General features: G+C 39.0%; 1 protein-coding gene across 2 annotated transcripts in view; it reads right to left on the reverse strand.

Annotated features, from left to right (window-relative positions):
* The window catches only part of STK32B (serine/threonine kinase 32B), a 141,802-nt gene that overhangs the window by 77,346 nt on the left and 51,121 nt on the right, over positions 1 to 13,335 (reverse strand). For both annotated transcript variants that reach the window (XM_075150527.1, XM_075150526.1), the window contains exon 2: positions 4,385 to 4,558. In XM_075150527.1, coding sequence (XP_075006628.1) covers positions 4,385 to 4,558 — 174 coding nt within the window. The remainder of the gene's footprint in view (positions 1 to 4,384; positions 4,559 to 13,335) is intronic.

Here is a 13,335-nt window from a genome sequence, read left to right on the forward strand (position 1 = left end):
GTAGCAGGGTAGCAGCAAGACACCCTTACTCTGCAGTGGATCAGCTGGCAGAGGAAAATGTAATGCTTGATTTGTCACCATTTTCCATTAGCTTTTGCCCACCCTGCACTGCTGCTGAGTAGCTGTTCGGAGCTGGAATAGCTCCTGGTGCTACTCCCCTTTGGAAGCAGAACTTGTGGGAATGGAAAACAGAATGGTGATCACAGTAGCCACGCAGCACAGGCCTGCCAAGCTGGACTGATTCCAGTCATATTGTGCTTCAACCAAAATTTTGTGTTTATGCTTATATATGCACACATACACACACAAATAGTTTTGCATCAAAAAAACCCACTGAAATAAAAAAGCCCTGGGCATGCCGATCAAACAGCTAGTCCAGTATCCTAAAAGTGTGCTGGAAGGTTACTGCAATTTCCTTTCCAGACATCTGCCACATCCAGCCTCCTTTCTGAGCAGATGAAAACTGATGGAGCCAAACGATGATGAAAAGTTGTAAGGGCAATGCAGTTAACATTTGCCCTCTTAGAAAGAGAAAACGTGATTTTATCAGCACGATAGTGTTACTGGGGCAGCAGCCGCAGGGCCAGTGCTGCTCCGAGCCAGGGCTCTAGCTGCAAGAACATCCTAGGAGAGACAACACTGGAGCTACTGCTGGAAGAATTAGCTGAATGAAAATGGGCAGCCTACTTTGGTGAGGAAGCAGGTGGTTTTATTGAAATGTATGAACAGCAACATTTGTGAAAGGAGGAGATTGAGTTACTCATGGCTGAAATAAGTTTATTCAGCCTTTGATGGGAAAAATTCTGTCCAACATTATTCACTGGTATTACACAAGCAGTGCTGGAAAGAATGTGTTTAGTCATACCATCTTGAAACTTGATGTCTGCTAATGCAGAATGCTGGATTCGATCCAATATTTGAGAATGAATGAGACCATGTGAATTGTCAGAAGCCTTTCTGTGTGTACTGGATCCGAGGGTCTGTAATAAACACCGCTCATCCAATTTTTAAACAATTATTTTTTCATTTAAGAAATGTGGATAAAATATTATTACAGGAGAGCTGTGAGGAAATAGGGGTTTGTGATGTAGCCATTACCTGTGGCCAACAACTTAGAGACATCTCAATATGAAGTTCGCTGTTGTGTAAGTTACATGAAAAATTTGCCCAGAATAGTCTTCAGATCTTAGCTTGAAACTTTTAGCTTTTCTTTTTAAAATGTTTATAATTCTGGCTGAAAATCTGTGTAAATGCAAACATTTACAATAGAGCTGCAAGTGAGACACACAGTGCGGCATTCATTACTGTGCCATAATAAATAAAACCACTATTGCAGGATTGTGCATGACAAATATGGATTTATATACATGGATGTGATTAATAAAAATGACAAGTTTTATAAACACACCAGAACAGTAGTGGGTTTTACACTATTTATAGTTAAAGTTGTCCCTGCAGAAACAATACTTCTATTGCTGAAATGATTGCCACATTCAAAGTACCCAACACTAACCACATCAGCCAATACAGAGGCATTGTATGGTATCTCGGAGGGGAACTGGCATAGCACTGATCTGGGCACTTCTACATCCATTCATACGTGCCTGATAATTCTTGTCCCATTCACTACCACTTCCTTTTACAGTAAACTCCTGGGGCTGCAGGTTAATCTTGAAAAAAACATTCTGTCATGTTGCCGGATGCAATAGTAACGGGAAACTGAACACAGTTCATACACATCTGTAAATATTGAGGAGGAGTTAAGTTCCTGACTCACACGTCATATATTCAGCTCTTTATAATACTGCAATTTGAAAATCCACCTACCCAGTCTGATGAATCATTCAACTATTCTTTCTTTGTAGCACACACAAAATTTAGTAGGGGGCTCTCTCAATGACTCTGTGACTCACTAACCTTTTTTTTTTTTCCCCTTTTGCTGCCGATGTACTCATTTAAAAGTGAAAGATCTAATACAGTTTTGTAGGTTAGCGTGTGAATGCTGACTGGAAGGACTTGGTCACAATGATACCGCTGAGGTCTGCTACCACAAGGTGTAGGTACCAGCCAGCTCATTGGTTTAATCTCTGACCAAGACAGTGTGTTTGCAATAGTAAAGTAATGGCTACAGGTCTCCTCACTGTGCATTGCTGCTGGCTCAGCTCCTTAGCCAATTTAAATCAGCATTGCGCTCTTGATGCCAGCCACGCTACAGAGATTTGCGGCAGAGTGCTGTTCCGGTGGCAGCGAGGCAGAAGGCAGAATGTGCTGGGACTCTCCTGGCTAAATAACATGTTCACTGGCGTGTGGATCATTTGGGATTTTACAGCAATTGGTGGGAAGATGAGAGACAAAAGGCTCCTCGTGCCACAGCTGGGTGATTTGGGCAGTAAGCGGTGAAGTGGGAGAGCCACGCTAAGATCTCAGGTCTGCCAGTTTCAAAACAAACATCTCTTCTATAGCACAGCGGAGTCCTGAACCAGATCCTTCATACCCTAAACAATAATCCTAGCTAATCAGCCAGTGAGACCCGCTGCCAGCTAAGAAACAGGTATTTTGACACCTCTGGTTTTGTGAAAACTTTCAGTGTAGAGTGAAAGCAAAAACCAAATCCCAGAACTTGCCCCCAAATGGAGCCAACAACCAGTTCCAGAGCCCCACGCCTTCCCCTGCCTTGGGGGGGATCAACAAGTGTTGAAGTCAGTGGTGTTACTCCGTACTGCAACCAGTGAAAAGAGAAAATTAAGTAAAATCAAGTGCTTACTAGTCATGATTAAGTAATACAGAAGAGAACAAAATGTCTTGCCCAATTTCACAGTTGGACCATGGCAATGCAGACACTGTCACAAAAAACTGTAAACAACCACAATGACTTCAATCCAGTCCTTCATTCTATCAAGACATCTGCCACCTTTCACAGACTTTTCTGTGAAACACTTTTAAGTCACAGGCTTGTAGCAAAATACAAGTTTTGATTACAAACTGGATTCTCTCATGAATGTTTTGACAGCCTATTTGCATAAAATGTCTTGTCATTAAAATGAGGGTGAGAAAAACTCTCATCAATTTGTTGTTCGCCAAGAACATTCCTTAAGGCATAGGAACAAAGGTCAGCCAAAATTCTGAGCTCCACTTTTAAAATATTCACTGAGGAAGGAAAACGTATGCAAAATACATGGAAATGTACTAAAATAATAACAGTGTGCTAAAGACACAAAATCTCAGAAATTGCTTGCAACATTTGTGGGAGTTTTAATTGCAGGCAAAAGAACAGTTGCAACGTTTACTTGAATTTTGTCTTGCGCAGTTTCAGTAATCCAGAACACCCATCTACTACTGCACCTCAGATTAGAGAGATTTTGTACAGACTCTCCCCTGCAGAAAGTCAGATCATAATTTTTATCAGTTCTTTATTGCAAAATCATGAGGCAGCTCTGATAGGTGACAGGATGAAAACTCTCAGTTAATATATTTGGAGGAATTTATTTATACTGGACGCTGGAAGATCTATGGCACAGCTCATTTTAGTTTGGTCTCTGAAACTCACATCCAGCTTTGGTAACACACAAACCTAATTACATTTGTATTCAGACCACTGTAAATCAGGGAGGAATATCCTGAATGTAGCCTAAAAAGAGTAAAATAGAGGCTCAAGCCCATCATTTTATAATTTCACAGTTGCTATGTTAACATAAAAAGAGAAGTTATCCTGCTGCTTCTGTTAAATGCCAAATTGTTTAAGGAAAACAAACAGACCCTGATGCTTGACACCTTTTTTGACATGCACACTATGATTGCCCGCTGTAAGGCACTAAAAGTAACAGATTGTTGTAATCTAAGAAGTGCAAAAGGATGCACCATCTATCACTGTTCCAATTTATTTCTACTATTTCTCTTATTTCCTCACCTCTCTTCTTCCTTCTGACTTTCATGCAGATTCTGCAAGTGAACAAATTATTCTTTATTCTCAGCCTTTGATTTTGTGACTTTTCCCTGATGCTGTTGTATGAAGTTGTTGTACTGGATTACAACATTTTTGTGTTCAGGAACATTGGGGCACTGGAGAACTAAAAATAAATTAAAAGCAGCCAGGAGGTTATTATGGGTTGTATTTAGTGTTTAAAGACCATAGTAAAAAACATACATCATAGTAGGAGACAAAAACAAGAAGAAGGTAGATTGAGAAGGATATGGAGCTACTGAATGGCTGAGGGAAGAAAGAAAACACTTTAAAAAAACTTTTCAGAACCAATTTCCACCCTTGGATAACAATGAAAACTTTTCAGAAGTTTTTAATAAATGGAACCATGTAATCAGATACGTGATAAAATTCCTCTGCTCTGCCAGAAGAAAGCAGCCCATCCCTTAACTGAAATTCACTCACCTGTGAATGATGTGGTATCTCTGCAAATAATCCAGGGAAAGCGCCAGCTCACAAATGTACAGCTTAACAGTTCCTTCATTAAAGTGGACGTTCTGCTGCAAATGGTAACGCAGATCACCTCCGAGTAAGAGATCAACCACCATGAACATGTCTTCTTCGTCTTGAAAGGAATACCTGGAAGAAAGAGTTACAGCTGAGATCTCGGGGTCGGTGATGCAGCCGCAGCCGTGCCCTGGGGTAGCTCTCCGTAAGCAGATCTGTTCATGGCAAGTCCACGATTTGCTCAAAAGGCATGCACTGATTTCTCACTGCTGTGGTCCAATCCTGGGACTAGCTTTGGTTGTGGTGGGACTCTCCGCATATTCAAGGCAAGCAGAGCTTGAACTACTCCTGTACTACTGTCTTGTTTTAACCGTAGATTAACATCTGAATGTTGATAAAACAGTATTTAAAATACCTTTCAGGTTTTTAGATTTTTAAATAACCATATAGTCATTCGGTTGACAAAATGGCTTGCTAAATAGCAGCGATAAAATGGAGGGCCTTGAAACACACTTGGTCTTCACACTCGTACAACTGTAGCTCAGTGCCTATGGAAAGTATCCTGGCAGGATCAAGGGCTGCTGTCCTGGGGGTATTTTCCAGATTCAGTAAATATACACAATGTTCTATTAGCTGAGCATTTTCTATAGCTTGCAGTGTAGCTCCAAATTCAATAAGAAATAAAACTGTAATTTTACTGCCTAACAATACATATTTTTTCAGTCTGCAACTTACATCTTATAAAATGACAGTCTTTGTGGTTATTGACTGAATTTTTCTGGACCCCTTCCCAGAACTGCCTGTTGAATACTCTGAGGCCCAAACTCTGAACTGATTTAAATCCTGTAAATCCAAAGGTGTAGCCAGGCAACGTATAGTGTATATATAGTGCTTGGGCAAGCGGGAATTTCCATGTGTTTCTACTTATGTTGACTATGCTGCCATTGCTCTGTTTATTTCTGATCTGAGTAAACTGACAGAAACTCTCTGGTTTTCATTTCTGAATGCAACTGTCTAAGATATAATATTTTAGATTTCCCAAATGGGGAACAGTGAATACCTTATTTCTAATATGAAGTCACTCTTCTCTTAGAAATCGTTTTAGAATTAATTTTGATGTGAAGTTATATTATCTGATACCAGTTGTGGATATGAACTGCTGAGAGGTGAACTGCAATGATAGTGCCTCTTCCACCACCTTTTCTCCCATGAGGTGTATAATGTATGTTGACTACAGATGTGATTCAGTTCTCCCGAACTGTAAAATATATGCTAAGGAAATGAAAAAGAGTGGGCTTCCAGAAAATCTGTGCCCACCCTCCCCTGAAAGGCAGAAAAGTCTATATTAGATTATTTTAATTGACAGTTACGTACAGTTTCACTTTCATTCCCAGGCTTGCACTTTCTGAAATGAGGCACTGCTTAGGGGTTGTCACAGATGGTTTGTTTTGAATTTAAATGTTTTCTATTCTTTCTGAACACAGTTCTGAGAAGCGTGTGTCTCTAGGTGTTGTGCTCTTCTGCTGCATTTCTGTATGCCTGCCAAATGCCAGGAGGGGAAAGCCATTTTATTTGCATTAAGCTTACTTCTCAATAAGTCAAATCTCTGAAGCAAAATAGTAAAGTAGGTGGCACATGGTGTCTGCTCACCTCCAGAGACTCAGAATTTCATAACACATATGTTAAAAAAGAGAAGGCTTCAATTATATTCAAATTACTCTGAATGTTGTGCATTACTGAGCCTGGAGCAATTGCCAAAGGAAAGCTTAAATGCGCAGTTACGTTTAAGATTTTTTTTTCTTTTTTGACGTTGCTGTTATTTCAAATGAAGTTGTAGCATTGAGCAGGTGTAATGAGAGATGTTAATTTTTCCTTCAGTTACTGCTTGAGTAAAGTGTAGATTTTGTCTAGTTCCTTTTTATATAAAAAAAAAATCCAAAATTAAAAGTTACAGATTGAAATCTCTACTTAAATGTATAAGTGAAATATTGTGTCTAGTCTGGGACTAGAGAGCTCTCCTGGTGTCTAGAATCATATGATTACATGTCAGTAAAAATTGTCCTGATGCACCTCTGGTCTTGGGAAGGAAAATGTCCTGAGTCATTTCTTCAGTGATTCAGCCACCATGAGGCAGAGGGTGAAGGCAGGGTAAAAAGTGACTGCTGTGAACTTGCTTTTAAATTCCAAGACTATTCCCATTTCTGAGAAGCTAATGAGTGTGTTTCAAAGTGTACCCATGAATGTTTAGTCTAGATAAAAGAGCCATCAGAACAATACAGAAATAAATGTGAAATCTTGTCCACATGCAGATGAATGATAACGCTTGATAGAACTGGGTTTTCACTCCAAGCGTGTGTTTCTGCACTCTGGTTTCCTGTGCTTGTGAGTAGGGAGTGGTGGTCCTTCGTTGTCTCCCAAGCAAGATTTTTAGTGCATCTGTGAATCATGAATGATTTAAAAGAGAGATCAAAAAGTTGAACTGAAAAGAGCTGGTACTCTATCCCGTTTCATGATGTCAGGAAATAACACTCTTTGCATAGAAGAGCATGTCTACAGTCAGATGCAGAGGGTTGCATGTTATTTCTGCTCACGCTCTATGACAATGTAAGAGCAACGCCACTAGATCAGACTAGACGTATATCTAGCTTGGGAGACACCAAAAGCAGACACTTGGGGAGGAGCAAAGAACAGTCTGGAGATACATTAAAGCTTTCCTCCAGGGCTCAACCAACCTCTACGCATTCACTGCTCCAGGACTTTCTGGTACTCCATTCGGCACCTCTGGGATGACAAGAGATGGGTTTTGTCCTGGAACCTGTCAGGCCTGTTGGTGAATGATTGGTCTCCTGCTACTACACCTTGCCTCTCAAGTAAATGTATTAGGGTAAATGCAATCCCTACAAACAGAGCCACAAGGCTTTCAGAGATGACTCTATCCCTAGAACAAAATATTTTGAACCCAATCAGACAAAAAAAACCCAAATCTCCAGAGATTCAGAAGTATGGCTAATGTTTGCACTCATCAGCCTTCCTGAATCTGTCACAACCTGTGAATGGGGCGCAGGTCAGTTTTATTTAGACATTGAAGCTAGAATGATGCACACTGAGACACACCTCTTGAGGAGCTCTCTATATCCTCTCGGGTGTTCTTCTCTTTCACTTGGAGCCCGATTTTTCTTTCATTTGTATTGATATATATCTGTGGTAACTCTGCTGATCCTGTCAGAAGAGTTGTTGTTTACTGGTCTAGTTAAGATATAAGCTGTATAGGCCAAGTTTGAAAGAACTGATGCTGTGGATGGGTATGTTCAGTATATCAGCAGACTTTTTCACCCACTCTAAATTATATCACACCTGATGCACATCATTATGCTAATAATATGCATATAGCCATGGATAATGGTGTTTTCCCTGCACAGTCGAACCAGTTGGGTCAAACCTGCATGGATGGCATTTATCTGACTCTTGGATCAGACCACAGTGCAATTAAAGGTGCAATTAAGGGTGCTGCAAACAAGACCATTCCAAGAGATTTTCTAGAGGGTAAATGAGTTTATCCCAGTGAAATTATGTGTCTACGAACTAGAGGAGAGCTTGGACATGGCAAATAGCAGAAGGTCTGTGGAGCTGATGGCCACTCCACTAAGTAGCTGCTGCAGCTACAAATTTTTAAGTTACTGAATGCAGAGCAGGAGTTGCTCCAGGTCCTGCTGTGCAGCTGGGTACCGAACGCTGTTGCTCCAGCTCTGCATTAAGGACTCACAGGACTTGGTGTACCAGCTCCTGAGCGGTTTACTTTGTCATGGTCAGAAGCAGTCGTGCCCTCTGTCCCTCTCCCTTATACAAATCCAGTATTCTTTCTTTACACAAGAAATGAAGTATTCCCTTTCAGCTTCTTGCTTTTTCAATATTTCAAGAAATAAGTGGTTTTGATTTATTGGTCTAAGAATTGAAATTGACAGCAAATGAAATATTGGCCACAGGAAAGATGAATCTTTGAAAATATTGCTGCAGGTTGGGGATGGGCTGGTGGCAAATCAGCCCAGTGAAGATTAGTTTTTTGAGTAAGCACCGTAATTTTACTTTTGTAAGCTTCTTATCTGCTCAAAGGCAAATGACATATAAAAGGGCTGATTGGTTTTTGAAGTAAAATCAGAGGTTGTTTGGGATTTTTATGTTAACTGAGAAATACCTACTGAATGAATTATAGCATTGTGACTGATATTGAATACTAATAATACATTACTAAATTGCTGTAAAGACAAAATTTTAATCCTCCTTGAAATGAAAGAGTAAATGAGTAAATTTCTTTTTTTTTTTCTTTTTTTGTTTGTTTCTTAAGCAGTGTCATGAATCAGTCATAGGAAAACTGTTCTAATTACAGATCCAGTCTCTGCTTTCTCTTGCTTGAAGAAAACTTCTAATGCATTAGAATCAGCTTTCTGCAAATTAAGATAAAATAATAATGCCCCTAGCAACAATGAATTGGATTTTTTATTATCTTCAGACTGGAAGATAAACTACCGTTGAACAAAAACCTGCATGGAAACATATTTAAACAAAGCTCTTTCTGAATAAGTTATATCTGTTTCCATATTTATATCTGTATATTTTTTAATAATATCTATTTTTTGCATTTATATCATATTTGTATTTATTATTTGTATCTCTGTCTTTTCACAAAAGCAGTTACAGATGAATTATTAAGATCATTTTTCCTCTTTGCATTCCTTCGTCTCAGTTAGCTAGGGTAATTTTTTGTTGAAATCCTGCCAGATGAGGCACCCACTATACAGAGTTCTTGCTTCATATGTGTTACCTGGGGAAAAGGACATAATGATGGATATTTTATATATGACTAATTTAAGAGTAAAAACACATTAGAAAAATTTCATCATTAAGCCCAAACTAAACTTCATAAATCTGAGGTAATTGGTTAAAGGAAGATATGCACAGTTCAGACATTCAGATAACACCTCTGCTCTGTATTGAATATGATAAATGATTAAGTCTCAGTAGCTCCTAATTAGAAATTTAAAGAAAGATATTTTTCCAGTTTTTCCCTGGTAACATTAAAGGGAGGAGGTGATTTTTTTAGTGACTTGAAGCCCCTAGTGACTGTAAATTATCCCAGTGTAGATGTAAATGTCCCAGAACAATGCAAAGCAGAGAACTGTAACAGTGTGTTGGTTCCTAACTGCAGTCAAAATAAGGAACACCAAGGACTTGGAAGAACTGGCCTTGTGCCTCAGTGCCTTGTGGGTTCCCTCTGTGTATGTAACTTATGACAAGTAGTACATATCAGGTATCAGAGAAACTGAAGAAAAATATAGGTCCAAAACTCCCTGGTATAGGTATGGTGGAATATAATATAGGTATAGTATAGGCTGGTATAGATGTAGGTTATAGTATAGTATGGGTGCCAAAAATAGCAACTTTGTTGATTCATACATCAAATCATTACAAACCTGCCTGTGCTGAAAAAGGTACACTGAAAACTATTATACCCACTATGATTGAGAATAGCAAATACTTATCATTGAATTACGTATTTTATAAAATGAGATGTTCAACCTAATCAAAGTCGTGTCAAGTTTGTGTGTACTGCCAGCCAAGGACAAGCCTCAAGAGACAAACCCCCAAGATTTATGAACTTTGTAAATAGAAGTATGCAAGTGTTACGAAAGAATGTTGGAAATGTTCCTTCATAATGTCTGTTTTGTTTACATTTCTATAGATTTCTTCTGTCCTTTTGGAAAATGGATAAGCATTGATTATTGGGATTTGCAGTTTGTGCTTGCAAAATATTAATAGAAGTCTGTTGTTGCAAAGAAATGGAAATACATTTATTTCCAAACTCAGAAAGACAAGAGTCATTTCTCCAAATGCTGTTAAGAACAAGGACGATTACTTACTTTATTTCTTTTATATAAAAATATCTTTCAAGATTATGTAAAAAAACTTGAGAACAGGAAAAGTCTTCTATAAAGAATTAAATTGTTTATGCTTATTTGAAATACCTTCTCAAATTCTATTAACTTTGATGTGACTAAAGGGGACAGCTAAGAAAAATGACTAAATAAAAAATAGCCTGAAATTAAGTTGAAAGATGCCAAGCATTTCTGACTCAACAAAGGCAGTAAGAGACACGTTACAGACTTATTAGCATAGTATATATTCATATAACCAATGCCAATTAATATTAGCTCCCAACCAGCTAAGGTTTGTCAATTAAAGACAGTTTCGTATTCATCCACACATGGAGGAAAAGTCTTTTTCTCCTGCCAGGAGGTTGAGGAGGTAAGGCCACAAACCCTCTCTGACCTGAAAAACAGCTGCTCATCATCCCCACGTGCACTGCCACAGCATTCGGCTCAGCTCATCATGAGCTACACAACCATGCAACAGGTAGGCAGGAAAGAACGGTAATAAACGAAACATATAAAAGCAAAATGCAAAACAAATAACTGCTATTTCTTGTTTTACTATGTACTTTGCTTTTACCTCATGAAATAAACCTCATTAATGTATTTTTACATGTGTAAACTACAGTTTATTGATAAATGCTGTTTTGAACTGTTCAAGTTCTTTGTGAGTCTTGATCATCTAAGATGGTTTGCCTTAGAGCAGCTTCTCTTTTACTCCTTCATTGGGCTCTAATCAACCAATGTTTTGCTCCCTCTAAAGGAAGCTTATTTATTTCTTCCTCTGATTTATGCTACCAGAGGATGAGGTCATTTGAGACGTGGGTTATGGTAATAATTGTGGATATTTTGCTTATCCTTAATCATGCTGTTTTCTCTGATATCGTAAAGAAGCCATGTGATTAAATGTTGGTGGTCATCTACTAAATTAGGGAGAGTCCTTACTGTTCAGACTGTTTTGTGTTCCTCTAGACTGGGAGTGAAGAGCTTACAGCCAGCGTTTGCATATGGCCCACAGTCACATGAGATACACATCTTTACATTGTGATTGCGCAGTGTTCACTGAACATTAAGACAGATGCATAGAATAATTTTGGATGGAAGGGCTCCCTGGAGGTCAAAAAGTCCAACCTCCTGCTCGAAGCAGGGCTAATTTCAAACTCAGGTCACGTTGCCCACGGCCTTGTCCAGGACAGTTTTGAAAACCTCCAAGAATGGAAATTCCACATCCTCTCCAAGAAGTGTGTTCCAGCCACTCATTGAGTTTTGAAGAGACTTTTTGCTCTTCAAAGCTCTTCAAAGAGCTCAGTTGGGATTTCTCTTGTTGCACCATGTCACTCTTGTCACTCATCCTTTCAGTGTATATCTCTTTTAAAAAGAGTTTTTCTCCATCTGTAGGTATTGCCATCTTTATGTCATCACCACTACACCCTTGATTAGTGGAACACTGTAATTAGTTCCCTTCCTCAGCTCAGCAGCATCATGTCCCAGCTCTGCTCTCCAACCCAGGAGCAATGATACTTCTCCAAATCTTGTAGACAAGGGTAAATGAACTTATACCAAGAAAGACCACTGCAGGAGGTAACTTTTGATACAATGAGTGACCCTTCACAAACATTTGTTTGAGGCCTAGAAAATTTCAAATAGGATGAATTTTTGGTGCACTATGAATGACTGGAAGTAGAAAAACTACCACACAGCCACACTGGTAGCAATTACTATGACCCTGACAACATTTTTATTCCCACATATTAAGTGATACATTTTTCTAAGTCCATTTTTAAAAGTGCTTTCTGATACTTTGTTTTTCAGGAGAAAATTAATTACTTTTCTGGCTCATTTGCTCATATACTTGTAGACTTAATGGCACAGTCTCATGGTAAAGTCTGTGTTTTCTCATATATTATTAGACTGATGATAAAGTAAGACTTGCAAATGAATGCAAAATAGGCTCATGAATCAGTCTGTTTAGGATTTTTAGCAGACTTGGATGCAATATCATCAAAGCTTATTTTAATTGTTCTGTTATCACAAAAAGCATGGCAGCTTTCACCAAGTTGACTCAGTTTTACTCTCTGAGTCCAAGGTCAGCTTCATTCTTCACCAATTTTTTTTTTCTAAGTGTTTTATCTTTCATATATATTTTGTTGAGGGGATTAAAGAAAAGTCTCCACTATCTGCTGTTCTATGTATAGCCTTCTTTACAGTAGGTACCTCACAATTACACATGAGAGCTCTATTCTGGTTGAGTAAATAAAAGCATATATGGAAGGCACTTCGGATTTGCTGATATTCTCAGCTGAATGCAGTCTCTAAAATCCATTCAGCTGTGTTGGAGATGTTCTGTGACTGGCTATACTCGTACTTAGCAAATGTTTGCCAAGTTCTTCATTATCATTTTGTGTTATTATCACTGCCAATTTATATCACTTCATATGCACGTGGCACTACAGCAGTAGCAATTATTTGTATAGTGCCAACTAGTCTCTCTTTTCCTTTGCTTGTCTCAAACACATCCGATTAAAGCAAGCGACAGCACATGTGAAGAACTCAGGGCAACTGCTCACACAAAGAAGTGCCCCACTACCAATACAGGAAAGGGCTCACCAAGAAAGGTAGGTTCATGGGAAAGAAAAGGACAAGGAAAAAGTTCATTGGGAATAGTGGACTGAAAACATGAACCGAATTTGACGCAAGTCCAGAGCTCAGTCTTCAACTTGCAAAGCTTGGTATATTTGTAACTTATGGTCCATCCCGATGAGTAGAAAATAAAGCAAGGACAGTAGAAACCTGGCATGGATAAGCAAGGAGATCCTAACTGAACTCAAACAGAAAAAAGAAGTGTAAAAGAGGTGGAAGTGGGGGCCGGTGACCCAGGAAGAACACAGAGTTGCTGTCCGATCTTGCAGGGATAGGGTTAGGAAAGCCAAGGCTGACCTGGAGTTGAGTCTGGTAAGGGATGTGAAGGGCAACAAGAAAGCAAAA

Source organism: Calonectris borealis, chromosome 4 (genome assembly GCF_964195595.1).
Source record: "Calonectris borealis chromosome 4, bCalBor7.hap1.2, whole genome shotgun sequence".
In the NCBI taxonomy this organism is placed as follows: Eukaryota; Metazoa; Chordata; class Aves; order Procellariiformes; family Procellariidae; genus Calonectris; species Calonectris borealis.